Consider the following 15,933-nt stretch of genomic DNA (forward strand, 5'->3'; position numbering starts at 1 on the left):
TGACAACGTTGCCTTTATACGGCAAGAAGTTTAGAAGTAATTCTATCTAAATAGATTTTTAATATAAAAAAGTTATATTCATATGAATAAGAATAACACACCGTGTTTACAGTTTCCTATAGCTGGCTCTTCTTCACTTTCGGATTTTCCCCATATATGAGCCAGGGAAATGGTTGAACATGGCAGAAGGTCGATTTTCATATATTTGTTCAAAAATTTTCATAAGAAAGGGCACTGACCACCTCCCTGAAAATTATTGTAAGTTAAATTAGCCCTTTCTTAGTGTACTGAAGATTGAGTAATCATGCAAATTTGCACTCTAGTTTTTAGTTTTTAGATGATAAATTGGATCGCCTGGAGGGCTTGTTAAAAGCCAGCTGAATGGCTGGGTCCCAGCACCAGAGTTTCTGATTGAATGGGTCTAGGTTGGCCCCAAGAATTTGCGTTTCTAACAAGTTCCCCATTAATTCTGATGTTACTGGTCTGGGGGTCATACTTTGAGAACCAGGGGCATAGACCACCCAGAGCACACAAAGCTTAGAGACCTGAACTGCTGGGACACGTATGATGTGAGGATTGAGGGAGAGGAAGGATGGTGGTGTGCCGCATTTGATGGGGGGGGGAGGGGAAGGAGGGTGAGGCGAGAGGTCTCAGTGTTGCCCGTCCCAGTTACTGATGAGGCGGACGCTTATTTTCCTGAGAAGGACCGTGCTTTTGTTTGGTGAACCAGCAAGTAATCTGTATTTTGCCCTAGTGAATTTTAGTTTTAACATGATAGGATTCTAATATTTTTAATATTGATAGCATTTAAAGAAACAGAATGGAAACAGTTATTTCACTGCAACCTCCTTTGTTAAATAATTTGAGGGGGGGCATATTGATTTTAAAATTGAAAACTAGCTTACATTTTAAGAACTATCTAGTGCCCATTTATTAACAAAGGCTGTCAATCCTCTTTTTAAAAAGCAATGATTGCATTTTTACTAGACTTTTGAAAATATTCTATAGATGCATGTTAACTAAATGGTGGCTTATTCATTTTTTAGAGCCACCAGTTTTCTTCAGTTCTTGATTTAAATTCCTGGAAGAGAACCATCAATCAAATCTTATTTGTTCCAAATTACTTTATTACATGGGTTTTTAAGAACATTGTGGAAGGCATAGAAAGCATTTAGAAAATCACTAAGATAACCACACCTCTCCCATGATTACGACTTTCACAATAACAAGACTCAAGATGATAGCTGCCAGTTAGAGCTTGACCTGCCTTATCTTACTTAATCCCCGTAATAACTCCAAGGGATTTCCACCCTCGTTTCAAAGACGAGAGCCTGAAGCTTAGCCGGGTCAGCACCAGCCCTGGGTCTGGGATTTACATCTGCCTTCTCTCACGCCTGCTGGGGTTCTGAGTATAAATGAGTGTGCAAAGAGTGAGCGTAATTACAATGTGGGTGCCGTGAGCAGTAAGTGTAGCTAATGGTCCCTCCAGGGAAAGGTGAATAATGTAAATATCAAATCATACTCGAAGGGGAGGTGGGGTGGAGAGATTTACTTTTAATTACTTATAAGTATCTAAGTTCCTTCTTGAATATCTCTGACCTTAATAAACATTTGAAGGCTATACTGTTTTTATTAAGTATGTCTTATGTAGCTTTAGATGTATTGGGGTTATCACCTAAGTAACCTGATGCTACCTGGTATTAGACAAAGCGATTTCATAATGTTTCTCAGTAACATGAAGCTGTAATTTCAGTTTTTAAATCAATTGACATTTTATTACAGCCTATATATTTTAATTATTCCTAACAAAATCCTGTGCTTTCAGGTTTAGATTGTCGAAACAAGGAAAAGAAAGTAAAATAGTGTTTGAGCTTTCCGGCAGAGTTGCCAGGTCATCATCATCGGTCATCTTTTTTTGCTCCATTCTCATGTCCTGTTATATTCGTGCTACATAAATGTCTCAGCCATTTGGAATTTTCATAGCTAATGGCTTACAGGCAGGGTACATGGCTGACTGGGCCGTTATGAACAGTTTGCATTGTATCATGTACTTGTCTTGATTGCCTTTTCAGCCGTCTTTCTGTTTTAATTATAAATGTTTTCTTTTCTCTCTACTCTGCCACCAAAAGAGTCTTTGGCTGCTCCTGACCTGGGCAAATCAAGAGGTGACTTATGCATGCCAGTTGTTGATTGATATGCACTAAAAATTGGCAAAGATCGGGCCCCAGCGCTGACTTGCTTCCCTCGTTCGCTCGGTGGATGCGCAGTAACCAAGTCCCTCCTTATTTGCGCCCTGCATTCTAAACGCCATCCGCTCGCCTTTCCCTCTCTGGCGTAGGATTTCACAATCCTAAGGGAGAAAAAAAACTGTCCAAACATTGGGAGGGTTTTTAAAAAAAAAATTATTATACTTTTATATTCTCTAAAGTGATCTGTAGACTTTTAACAAATAACAAATTGATGTGGTCTATCAAAAATGTATTATGTTTCAGCGTTTGCATTTTGCTTGATTTGGAAGCATGCTTTGATACACACCTGTATTCATATACTTCATTGTGTTTTTTAGGGCTAATGAAAAATAGTGTAACTTTTTATATGAAACTTACTACATTATCATTATTATAGAGGACATTTTTAAGATGTTAGCATGTTAAAGATGACTTTTACTATTTTAAAGAGTTGCATTAAAGAGTATTTTTCAATGACAAGTAGTTAGTGCAGATCAGGTGACATTTGTTACTTGACATGGAGACCTCTTTGAAGGGACACAACTTCCTCCCTGTGTCCTGAGCTGAGCCAACCCCCTCTTCACATGGAGCGGAGGGTTGGGCATCGCAGACGGGCAGCTGAAGGACCGGGGTCCTTGGGGGAAGGTGCATGCCTTAGATGCTAGCACACGGCTTCTGTGCAAATTCTGTTTCCTGAAGCGGAAGGCACTTGCCTAAAATGAAGCCCACATTTTAGGAAGTGAGCCTGGTTCTGAGGGGCTCTCAGAACTGGGCTGGGTTGGGGGATGTCTTCAGAGCAAAGCCGGGGGTCTGCAGAGGATGCGCCTGCGCGTGTGTGAGGCCTGGCGCCTCTGCTGCTGGACGCTCTGAGCACTCTCCCCGCGGCCCGGTCTCGGGGGAAAGCACGCTGACACCTGCCGTTTTGTCTCCTGCCCAGGCTACCACTGGGACACATCGGACTGGATGCCCCCCGTCCCGCTGCCGGACATCCAGGAGTTCCCCAATTACGAGGTGATCGACGAGCAGACGCCCCTGTACGCGGCAGATCCCAATTCCATCGACACAGACTATTACCCCGGAGGCTACGACATCGAGAGCGATTTCCCGCCCCCGCCCGAGGACTTCCCCGCGCCCGACGAGCTGCCCCCGCTGCCGCCCGAGTTCAGTGACCAGTTCGAGTCCATACACCCTCCTCGGGACATGCCCGCCACGGGCAGCGCGGGCGCTTCCTCCCGAAACCGGCAGCGGTTCCACTTGAACCAGTACCTGCCCCATTTCTATCCCGTCGACCTGTCGGAACCTCAGAAAGCCGGCGCTTACCCGCCCGGGTACCCCCGGAACTGTGACGCCCCCACCGCCGAGCACGTGCCCCTGGCCGTGTACGCCTCCACGGCCTCCTGCTCCGACGTGTCCGCGTGCTGCGAAGTGGAGTCCGAGGTCCTGATGAGTGACTATGAGAGCGGCGACGACGGCCACTTCGAAGAGGTGACGATCCCCCCGCTCGATGCGCAGCAGCAGCAGCACACGCAGGTCTGACACCCCGACTCCCCCCGAAGTGCCTGGACTTGAGGGAACCCCGCGGTTCTATGAATGGCCCGCAGTGTTCTCTGCAGCGCTGGCTGCAGGGAGCTGCGGTGGGCGCGGCTGCACCGCACCCGCCTCCCCGCGTTCGCCATTTCCAGTGTCCTCACCTACTGTAAGCGAGCAGGTGTCGTCGGCTGTGCCGCGTCCCAGCGGTTGCTTTGTATTTGCGTTTTGTCTGTGTTAACGATAATGAAACGGAAACCTGTCCTGCCATCTTGTTAGCATGATTCATGTATTTATATAGATTTGATTATTTTAAATTTCCTGTCTTCCCTACTCCCCCCCCCTTTTTTTTGTAAATGTTTATGTACAGATTTAATTTTTCATAGTTTTAACTCGATTTTTTTTTTTCAAGACATTTTGTGGGGTTGGTTTGTGTTGTTTTTACCGGATTTGGGTGGTGTTAGTGTCATTGCCTAGCACCCTGATCGTTTCCGATAACCAGGGTTTCACGCTATGTCCTTTTTCACGGAAGTTTGACATTTCATTCATACATTTCAGTGTAGTCATGCATTTCTAGGTGTACATAGGATGAGGAAAAGGTCTGATCCATGCCATGTCTTAAATGGGTTGCTGTATTTTAGAATTATCAAACATTTTTCATTATTGGAAAGTGTAAGGGGACCTTCTGCATACCTGTTTAGAACCAAAACCATCATGACACAGTTTTTATAGTGTCTGTATATTTGTGATGCAACGGTCTTGTAAAGGTTTTTACTGAAAACTACCATTAGCCAGTCTTTCTTACTGACAATAAATTATTAATAAAATATTTTAGCTTTACTGCCTGTTTTTCTTTCACATTTATACACCTGGTCAGGATTTAGTTAATGAGTTGAGAAGGATGGGTGGATGGGTGAATGAATTGAAGAATGGATGTAGAAATAGCTTTGTGTGACTTAAAAGTGAAGTCTCCAGTTGCCAAAACCAGGCGATATTTACAAATGTAACCACTAGGTGGCAGTAGATGGCTATGTGATACTGCTCAGAATTCTGGGTATAAAGGTAAACAGCACTCTTATAAATATTTTCTAACTAAAACCTTAAGACATTTTTCCTTTACATATTTTTATCTTATTACTATTTATTGGCCATAATTTAAATGCTTTTGTGGTTTTCACCTATGACATATAAAAAGCAAAGTCTTTTTAAAGTATTTTATCTTTCTGTGGTCAAAGAACTCATTCTACTTTTCTGTGATTTATTGTGAAATCCAGAAGCTATTTTCCATGAGTATTTATACCGACAGATCCATCCATCCATCTGGCAAATATTTTTTCGGTGTCTATTACGTGCCAACCACTGTGACATGAATTAGAAAGAAGCAAGTACTCTGAGAACTTTGGAAAGATACTTTTTCCCTTTTTGTAAATGTTTGTTTTATTTGATCAAATTACATATATTTTATCAAATTACATACATAAACTATATATATGTAGTTTAAACATCAAAGAGAGAGAGAGATGTCTAACAAAAAAACCAGCAAATTTAATCACAGCTCTTTAAGCTGTTTTCTCATTTTTTCTTTTCACATTTTTTTAAAAATATATTTTATTGATTTTTTACAGAGAAGAAGGGAGAGGGATAGAGAGTTAGAAACATTGATGAGAGAGAAACATCGATCAGCTGCCTCCTGCACATCTACTGGGGATGTGCCCGCAACCCAGGTACATGCCCTTGACCGGAATCGAACCTGGGACCTTTCAGTCCGAAGGCCGATGCTCTATCCACTGAGCCAAACCGGTTTCGGCTTCTTTTCACATTTTTAAGTGTATATATTGTTTATTTCTTGAGTCACAAATTTTAGGAATTGTCAGTTGACTTAGCATGATGTTAGAAAAACCTAGGAAAACCTACATTACTCTTGTTATTAGTTATAGCATAATTTTTGGATTCATTCTTATATAGTGTTTTCAATGTTTTGACGATGTAAATATTCCTGCTGAGCTAAGTAGTATATGATGTTTATTTCCATTTTCTTAGCAATTTTTTCTTGAACAGTTGCCTTAATCTTTCTCCTACTTATGTTGTAAAAATGTGGGACCATTTCATTCATTTATTCAAATACTATTTTTAGGTCACCTACCATGTACTATTTATTCTACATGAGCAGACAGAAAATTCCCTACCTTGGATTTTGTATGGCTGGGGTGGGTAGCAGAAAGAGATGGCCTATAAGTAAAATATGTAGCAGTGTATGGAGTGATGACTACTAAAGAGAAAAACTGGTACTTGGGAAGGAATGTGTGTGACGGGCGTGGGGGCGGGGTTGGGAGATTAAAATTTTGAGAAGGCAAAAGGGCTCAATGGCAAGCTGGCATTTGGATAAAATCCTTAAGTTGATAAGGGAGAATGCCATGTGACTCTGGGAATGAGCATCCCTAGCAGAGAAATGGTATAAAGGCCCCGAGATTGGAAAGAAGGAGAAAAGAGAGGAAACAAGTGTGGCCTCGCATGGATTTGTAAAATGCCCCTAAATACCTGGTTAAGCTATTAGAAACCCTCTGCTGATATCTATAGATCTCTTTGAAGAGACTCCGTTTCTCCAGGGGAGGGACCTTCCTTTTCTGGTTTGGGAAATGTTGCCTTATTTTCAAGTTGGACGGGTAAGAACACTTAGTCCCCCAGCTCTCAGTTCCATGAACTTTTGTGCTCCCTCCTCTTTCCCTAGGCCCTAGGTCTGTCTACTCAGGTCCGAGCTGAGAATCTGGGGTCGAACTTGTGTCCTGAAGCAGGCAGATGCCTGGCGCTCACCCCAATGGCCCTCCTTTCCAGTGTCTCCCCTGCAGGCTCCCAGGTCTGCCGCCTCCTCTGCAGATGCTACGGTGTGGAGCCCAGAGCGATCTGCTGTTAGAGTAAACAGCAGTCTCCTCCTGGCATTGAAAATGAAGCTGTGGAACCTTTCCCCCTTTTCCTGTTCTGGATTTTCAAGAGAAGAAATTGGGCAGAAATACAATACCCCTTTTAATGCAAGTACTAGAGGAAGCTGTAGGAAATCAGTGCTTTGGGTGGCCAACATGACCTGCCATAGAGGTGTTGCCTACGATTACTTACTGGTAATTGAAACAGATCAGTGGCCGGGTGATCAGCAGGGATTAGGAGAGGCTTTGCATCCGTGAGTTCTTTTCCTTTAACGTCAGAGAGTGTAGGAACCATCGTCCCGGGAAGGAGGAAGGTGGGCCCTGAACGTGCACCAGGCACCGGCACCCAGAGCCTCCTATTTCAGCAGAGCTTTTAAGGGCTGGAGTTGAGTAACCTGAAGACGGTAACAACATGATCCAGAGAATACAGAACTGCTTACAAAAGTCAGTGGTAAATTAAGACAAGAACATACTGAACGCTCCTCTCATGTAACCTATTTGTGTGTGTGAAACAAGGGGCTCTGGCTGTACTCATTCATCTAACCACCGTTCATCGAACTTTTACTGTGTGTCAGGCACGGCCACTCCAGACTCTCCCTGACCTCTCTCTCGGTTTCCTCTAAGAATCCTGGGACCCTTCTCTTCTTAAGTAGAATAGTTCAAACACTTTTCTTTAATGGTTTAAAACATCTAGACATAAGCATTATAAGAGATTTGAAAGGTGCTTATTGAACTTAGTGATTAATAACCAGGGTTAATAATCAGGGGAAAACACCCGCTTCCGTCCATGCTGCCTGTTGGCATTCCTCTTCCAGGGGTGACGCGGTTTACTTCTGCTCACATCTCAGACAACAGTGGATGCAGTTGGTCTCTTCATTTTGTCATCTACCTGCATAAGAAGAAAGTCATTTGACATGTTTATATATTTTAACTTTTAAAAATCATAAAAGACATCTGTACTGTATTCCCAAACCTGTAACTTACAGGCATGTAGAGTAGAAACTAACTGATCACTTCAGGCACATTTTCTTAGGATTTCTGGAATATAATCAAGCTTTTTAAAAATTGCCACTCGATAAAATCACATTCTTTTTGTTTTAATAAATTTTTTGGAAAAGTGCAGGAACATAATCTTCTCACCCAGAAACAAATGCGTTGTCTTTTTGTGTGTATAATCTGATTTTTGTTTCTGAGGGAACCACCTCACTTGGGTTTACAAACTTGGTGTCTTGCACACAATTTGTACCCTGCTTTTCCCCACTTCACAGTATCAGTGATCCATTTTAGGATCATACAGAAAATGCCTTTTTAAAGAGCTGATAATAGTTCACAGTATGGATTTATCACTTATTTATCTGTGTTGCTACTTTTAAGATGATTGCAGTTTTTCACAGCAATCCCAACGTTAACACTTTCATATATTCATTTTTGCTTCTCTTTAGGACAAATTTCTACATGTCTGGCTTATTTGTTTTCAAGTATTGCATATAATCAAACAAAATGCTAGAACCATGACAATATCAAAGGTGGAACCTTGGTGTGCTCATCGGTCCTTCACATTGATCGGCGTATTGCTCTGCTGTGATATTCCTGCGACAACGTCTCATCCTGCCTTTCCCACGTCATGGCATGTGTAGAAGGTGATAATATTTTCATGGCCACGTGCTCTAACCCAGAGGTTCCAGCTGTGTATTGTGATGCCCCAGGCTCCTCCCAACTGTGCGGAGGGTTGTGTGTGTGGGGGGAGGGGGTGGCGGGGGGGGGGGATGGTCAGCATGTCTGTGCAGGGCAGCTCTGGTAGAGAGATCTCTGAGAATCCTGCTGTCTTTTCCTGTGAAATTTATCCTACGAAAAATAAGGTCTAGACAGGAACCGAGTGATCTTTGTAAAATTATCTTTCATTTCCATTTTCAGTGACTTCATGTACATGTATCATTGAGGTAGGCATCTCTCAGACCTGGGAAGTGGTCCTGCCCCGAGTCCCAGTGTCTCCCCAGTTCCCCCCCCCCCCCCCCCCATCCCGCCTGCTGAATCCGACCAGTAACTCTGAGAAGGTCGACGCGGGCTGCTTTCTCTCTTTTGCAGACTGGCATTCCGTGTCGCTTCTGATTGCACTTCATCAAAGGCATTAGATTCCATTTCAATTAGTGCACCAGCTGAGCAAGAGGGCTGCTTGTCAGAATTTAATTTCCTCGCCAGCAGTTTATGCCTCTATTGCAAACAGAATGAGCCACTTGAAAAGAATGACAAGTATTTTTTTTCCCTCCAAGAATCCCTCTGCTGTGTGAGCACTTAGGTAATTAATGCACTTGTCACTGTGCTGTTAGAAAGTGTGGCCATAGGAGAGGCTACACTGTCAAATTATACTCCACGTGGAGGAGGAAGAAAATGGGTTACACATTCGAGTGAAAATGTCATTGGGCCAGATACATCTTGTAAAGAGCTCATCGTGCGGGGTCTACAGGGAGGCGGTGATAGATATGAGTGCAGTGATTTTAGATCAGAGCCATTAACCAGTCACCTCAAGGGGTAAAATGAAATTCTCAAGATGTCCGATGACTGTTGCTTCAATTCACTTTAATGGTTATGGCTACCACCTAATGGTTTTAGGATAAGGAACAATTACAGGAAAATACAGGAAAAGGAACAATCTATCCAGAGGGCGTGTCAACCCCCTCACGCCTGTCCCAAAGACTTGGAGGCACAGCTCCACTTCTTGGCCAAATGTGCAAAGTTAGCCTTCAGACGTCAGTGGCTGGTAGAGGCTGCGTGCGGCTTTCGAGTCATAGACCTGAGTTCAAAATTGTTCCCTGCCCCTCTTTAACTCTAGGATGTTTAACTACTTAACTTCTCCTGCTCAGCTGAGTTTCCTCCGCTGAAAAGCAAGTGGACGAGAACCCCAAAGAAGTCGTGTGGAGTCAATACGAACAACCTGAGTGAGAGTGGCTCCTCCTGAGAGCTCATTATATACTTGGCGTCCATCCAGCGACCCTGGCTATTGTCCCCATTTTCCAGATCAGGAAACCGAGGCTCAGAGAGGATAACTCTCTGAAGGTCACACCACCGGTCAGTGTTGCAACTGAAATTCAAAATCCTGGCTCTGGCCTCAAAGCTCCTTCCCACAAACCAAAACAGCAGTTTTGGCACAAAGTAGATGTTCAGTAAATGCTTTGCTGTTGTTACTGTTTTCTTCCAACCCATCCCCATCTTCAAATACAAAATTTAATAGACTGTTTTTTAAAAAACATATCCAAAGAAAGTTTAGCCCCTGCAAAACATGCTACAATTCACAGGCATTTGATAAACTATTAATCTAGGTCATTTAACAAATTGACTCTAATTCAGCAGACTTTGGGTCATTTGAATTCTTGTTTTGTACCAACTTAGTGCATGCAACACGGGAGACTTTATATGATGCGGGTGCAGTGAAGTCTGAAGGTGGTACTGTTGCTGCTCATTTATCCAAACATGATTTCTGAGAATCTGCTATTGTCAGTGAAAGCCAGAAGCACTGTGTTTGCCGCCCAGTGAAGGGTGAACAAGATCAAGTCCCTGCCAGTTAGGAGGAATGAGAGTGGCCAGGGTCAAGCTCACAGCTCATGCCCTCTCATCCTCGTGCCCTCCCTCCCCCCGTCCCCCTGCTTCATTTAACAGAATGGAAATAATCTCTCCATGTCATCTTGGCTGCACATACTGGTGCTCCTGGGGCTCGGGTGCCCCTCCTATCATTCATTCATTCACCCCATTCCATTTATTTTGCAGGCTGCATTAACAAATACTTGTTTAGTCTTGACCCTTTGCTACACCTTATGCACATAAAAGTGAATGAAACTTGGCCTTTGAGGAAAACATGTGTCCGTGTGGTCCAAGATTTGTGCGTAATGAAGCAATACATTTAATAAAAACAGGACTGTCATGTTTAGTGTTTTATTCTCCCAGCCCCCATGCTCTAGTGCAGTGGTTGGCAAACTGTGGCTCTGCAAACCGTGGCTCACGAGCCACATGCGGCTCTTTGGCCCCTTGAGTGTGGCTCTTCCACAAGATACTGGCTCTTCCACAAAATACCAACTTCTGCACATGGGCCACAAAGTTTCAATCGCACTGTACGTGTGCGCCCGCAAGTGATGGAGTCCCTGACATGTCTCTCTTGCCTTGGGCAGTAGGAAAATTCTAACAGCTGTGGGGTTGTTTGCTTGTATGTTTGTTTGCATGCCACTTGATCATCCTTTTATGAACATCACAGGCAATATTCACATTTATTTCTTTGATTGTAACATCTTCTCTCTAGATGACAGAAAAGAAGAGGTGTTTTAATGTGTTCAGCTTTTGTGTTTGGGGATTTTTTGTAGGGGTGGCAAGTGCATTGAGAAGGAAATGAAAGAGGCAATTTCTCACACATTCCTCTGTCTGCATGGACAAAGGATGCCCCCTGTCCTCTGGGCCGACCTTCTTCCTTTCCCTGCACAGGTGACAATGGCCTTCCCCTCCTTGGGAAATAGCCCACACCCATCGTTCTCTTTATCCAAATCCTTATGTATCCCAATAATCAGGGGGAACGTTTCCTGCATTTTTTCAGGTTTATGCAGCCTCTTCCTTTATCCTTGTTACTAGAAAGTGTATTGTAATACACACTCTGGAACCTGATGTTGAATTTACTGGCATTTTCCCTATGTTCTCAGGTTGCCTTCTATAGACACTCAGGATATGGAGGTGGCGTATGGTGCCTCAGGCAGTAGCCATCCCTATGGGTCAGCAGGTGAGGATTCTCTGAGTCAGAAGGAGGGTCTCAGGTCTTCCTAGCTCCGTGGTCAGCAAACTGCGGCTCGCAAGCCATATGCGGCCCTTTGGCCCCTTGAGTGTGGGTCTTCCTAAGCCTTAGGAGTACCCTAATTAAGTTAATAACAATGTACCTACCTATATAGTTTGTTTAAAAAATTTGGCTCTCAAAAGAAATTTCAATCGTTGTCCTGTTGATATTTGGCTCTGTTGACTATGAGTTTGCTGACCACTGTCCTAGCCAAACCCACCCCTCACCTGCCAATCCCGACCCAGGTGGTTTGTTTTTATACAAGCACCTACCTTCCCTAATCCCACTGATGACCAGCAGATTCACGGGTACATCTGTTTTATGACTGCCTCCACAGTGCGCATAGTAGGTAAATTACTGAATTGCTTTTGTACTGTATCTTCATGCATATCAACAAGAAACTTGAATATTCCTAATCTTCCTTAAGTATTTTCTTCTGTACACAATATCTTACTTGGATTAATGTGGAATAAAACATTGTGAATGACATGAAGGAATCGTAAAAGATTTTTTTATGGTATACTGTAATTAGCTCTTGAGATTAAGATACATGTACATTTAGTAAAGTCTATATGCTCTAAATAAAATTTTAATTCTTGAATTGCATTGTTTTACATCTTACAGAGTTATACAATGTTCTTACAGTATGCAAACAAATAAAATTCTCACATATTAACTAATAATGCAACACAAATATTCTTAGAGTGAAAAACATGTTTCCTCCTTCTTGCTATTGACAGGAGAAATAAATATTTAAAAAGTCTCATCCCTTTGACAAATGCATTAAAAATCCATTAGTCTGACAAATAGCATCTTTTCCTGATAAGTTACAAGTTCCCAAATATGATAAAAGACATAAATCATAGAAATTTTGTCCTCTTAAAGCCGCCAGACAATGGGTTCCCTCATTCTCTCATTTTATGCAACAGATAATTGTTGGTGTCCACTGCATCCTAGACACGGGGCTGCTTCACAAGCCGGGGGTGAGGTTCCAGCAAGAAAACGGAGAGGTGCAGTGTGGCACGTGGTTGGCGTCAGGATAATGGACACGGTGAACTGGGGGAGCGCAGGGGAGGGGCACAGAGCCCAGACTTGGGGGATGAGCTCACGGCAAGATCTGAGCGACTCCAGAGAAGCGGATGGGAAGTGGTGTTGCATGCAGCAGGAACATGTGGGAAAACTGGGGGGAAGAGGGTGAATGTGATGTGTGAGGAACCAGAGGAACTTCACAAGGTTGGCGAGTGGAGCAGGTGCTTTTGAGGGAAAGGATGCTTAGGAAGGTCAAGACTGGAAGGCCACGTTGTGGAAGGTCTTGGGAAATGTGTGGAACTTGATTCAAAGGAGCAGGGGGCCTCCATGGAAGGGTTGTCTGGAGGGATGGATATATTTGTTTATATGATTTTAACCCAATGGAATTTTATAATAAATTGAGGTGAAATCATTGACTTTGAATATATTGAAGGGGTGTAAGATGGGAGCCAGGGGAGTTAATTAGGAGGCTGTGATAGTAATTCCTGTAAAAGACAATGATTGACTCAACTGGATTAGGGGCCGTGCAGATGGAGGGAAAGTAGATGATTAGAATCAACAGGATTTGGTCTATTTTGTGCAAGAGGCAGAGAAGGTTTCCAGACTTACCTCACACACTTGCTGTGTCCCCACAGGGTGGGTAGGGGTGAGGAACTCGGTGGGACCTCTTTGATAAGGGCAGTAATCCCATGCATGAGGGCTCCACCCTCATGACCTCATCACCTCCCAAAGCTCCCTTCCTCCCAGACCATCACATTGGAAATTAGGTTTTAATGTAAGAATTTTGGAGAGACACAAGCATTCTATCCATAACAAAGTCTGTTTAGTCAATGCTGTTATAGGCTGCATCAGTCTTACCTTTGCTTTATATTTGAGATACATCTTTCATCTTTTTTATTCTCAATGGTTCTGACCCTTACGTATTAGGTGAGACTCATGTAAATAGCATAAAGCTTCTTAATTTTTATTTAATCAGAATATCTTGGGAGCTTAGTCCATTTACATTCTGATTTGACAGGTTTGTTCTTTTAGCACTTCAAGGACGGCGTTCCCAAGTCCTTTTGTCCTTCATCATTTCGTTACTATTTATTGTAATGGCCCCCAAACATGCTCTGTTCCCTCAACCCTGTGAAATGTTGCTTTACACTGCATATGGGGCTTTGCAGACTGGAGGCAGGGAGGCGAGGCAGAAGTTAAAGTGAGAGATTTGAAGCATGAGTGGGACTTGACCCGCCATGGCTGGCTTTGCAGGTGGGGAGAGGAGCGGGGTCAAGGCATGCAGCCCATGCCTAGAGCTGAGGTGGACCTTAGTCCTGCAGTACATGGAGCTGGATGGCGCCAATGGCTTGAACACGCTTGGAAGCGGATTCATCCTAGAAGCTCTAGGAAGGAGCGCAGCTCGCTGACTCTGATTTTGTCCTTGTGAGGCTCCGAGAGGGCCAGCCGAGCCACTCCCTGCTGGACTTCTGGACTAACTAACTGTGTGATAATGAATGAGTGTTGTTAAGCCTCTAAATTAATTTAATTGAGGTCATTTGTTATGACAGCAGTAGGACGCTAACGTGGTTTCTGGTGAGAAATCAGCTGTTGGATGGATTAATTGTTCCCCAGAATGTATAATACACCTTGTTTTTCTTTGAACACGTTTTATCTTGGGCTGTCAGCTGCGGAGGATGTGGAGCTACAGGAACTTTCAGTCACTGCCAGTGGGAACGCAAAATGGTGCAGCCAGTTTGGAAGACATGTTGGCGATTTCTTACCAAACTAAACAAACTTACATGTGCTCCAGCAATCATTCCTCTTGTTATTTAGTCAAAGGAGAACTGAAAATGTATGTCCACACAAAAACCTGCACAGGGAAGAAAAAGAGGCGCTTTATTCATAGTTGCCCGAAGCGGAAAGCAACAGAGATGTCCTTCAGTAGGTGAATGGAAAACCCGTGGTACATCCAGACAATAGAATATTTATTCAATGCTAAAGAGAAATGAGCTAGCAAGCCATGAGAAGACATGGAGGAACCTTACATTCATGTTAGGCAGTGAAAGAAGCCAATCTGAGGAGGCTACCTACTGTATGATTCTAACCACGGACACTCTGGAAAAGGCAAAACTAAGGAGACAGTAAAAAGATCAGTAATTGCCAGAAACGGAGGGGAGGGAGGGATAAATCAGCAGAGCAGAGGATTTTTAGGGCAGCGAAAATACTCATAATGATGGACACACAATTGTCCAAACCCATAGAACGTACAGTATCAGGAGTCAACCCTAATGCCTTTGGGTGATAGTGCTGTGTCAACGCAGGCTAATGGATTCTCAGGAAGGTACCCTTTTGCTGTGGAATGTAGATTGTGGGGGCAGGGGGACTGTGCATGTGGGTGGACAGGGGGCATATGGGACATCTCTGTACTTCCCTTCAATTTGGCTGTGAACTTAGCATGGCTCTAAAATAAAATGTATTCATTAAAAACCCTATTATTTAACTCGGTTAATGCAGCCACGAATTCCTTCCTCGGTGTTCCCATTCCTTGCAGACACTCCATTTCACCTCTGCATCTCACTTGAGCATCCTCAGTGCACGCTGCCACCTGCGTGGTGAGGACCATGTTTTGAGCCAAGCGTGTAAACTCTTTCCCGAACAAGTACGTTAATGAATGACAGGGCACTGATTCTAATCTAGGACTTGGCCGTGATGGCACGGATCCAGGAAAATGTGAGAGGGGAAGCCCTAGTCAGACAGGGGACACGGTGGATTTATTTAATTCCTTGCTAAGTATCGGTCGGGCGGCTTGACTGGAAAGTTGCAGGCTTGTCTGGTCCCATCGCAGACGCTTCTGGAATGACTCCAAAGGCCTGGGGGCCGGTAAGTTACTACTGAGGTTGTAGATTTCATGGTACTTTCATGGCGTTATTTTGAAGAGCTATCGGGTGAATATGCGTCCGACAGGGTGGGTGTCTGCAGGAAGAGCTCGGCAGGTTTGGAGGCTAAACGTGTTTCGGGTCAGTTTCTGCCCCGAAGAAATCCGGGAGACCTGCCTCGTGTGGCTGTGGAAGCAAGGTCGTGGCCACCTTAAAGCGACTCAGTCCGTGGCATTTGAAAGCGACATGAAAAGTTTATAGCTGCTCCGAGCCAGGGTTCCCACCGGAGTGGCTGTCATTTCCAGCGGCAGCATCCTCCGCTCTCGCTCTGATGGCCCCGGGAAGCCCGCAGAGGCTGTGCCCACGTTGAGGACGAGCACTTGGGATTTGAAGGGCAGCGTTCACAACATCTCACAACAGAAGTAGCTGTTGGGGAAAATGACGGATGGCAAAAAAATAAAACTACTAAAAAATTTATAGCCAACATAAGAAATTATGGATGGCCTTTTCCGGGATGTGGGTGCAAGTGCAGAGAGCTGGGGAGCGATTTCTGGGTGACGAATAGTGCC

At 43.9% G+C, this 15,933-nt stretch overlaps 2 protein-coding genes across 6 annotated transcripts in view; both read left to right on the forward strand.

Annotated features, from left to right (window-relative positions):
• FAT1 (FAT atypical cadherin 1) overlaps window positions 1–4,595 on the forward strand; it is a 118,583-nt gene extending 113,988 nt beyond the window's left edge. For 4 of the 5 annotated variants that reach the window (XM_023757160.1, XM_014459073.2, XM_023757159.1 and 1 more), the window contains 2 exons: window positions 2,130–2,165; window positions 3,166–4,595. In XM_023757160.1, coding sequence (XP_023612928.1) covers window positions 2,130–2,165; window positions 3,166–3,764 — 635 coding nt within the window. In that variant the 3' untranslated portion in view covers window positions 3,765–4,595. The remainder of the gene's footprint in view (window positions 1–2,129; window positions 2,166–3,165) is intronic. The other variant, XM_006092644.3, reaches the window with a different exon arrangement.
• Window positions 4,596–6,829: 2,234 nt separating this feature from the next.
• MTNR1A (melatonin receptor 1A) overlaps window positions 6,830–15,933 on the forward strand; it is a 29,554-nt gene continuing 20,450 nt past the window's right edge. The window contains 2 exon segments of the mRNA XM_006109699.2: window positions 6,830–6,927; window positions 11,353–11,429. Coding sequence (XP_006109761.1) covers window positions 6,830–6,927; window positions 11,353–11,429 — 175 coding nt within the window.

The sequence above is a fragment of the Myotis lucifugus genome, unplaced genomic scaffold, assembly GCF_000147115.1.
Source record: "Myotis lucifugus unplaced genomic scaffold, Myoluc2.0 scaffold_102, whole genome shotgun sequence".
Taxonomy (NCBI): Eukaryota; Metazoa; Chordata; class Mammalia; order Chiroptera; family Vespertilionidae; genus Myotis; species Myotis lucifugus.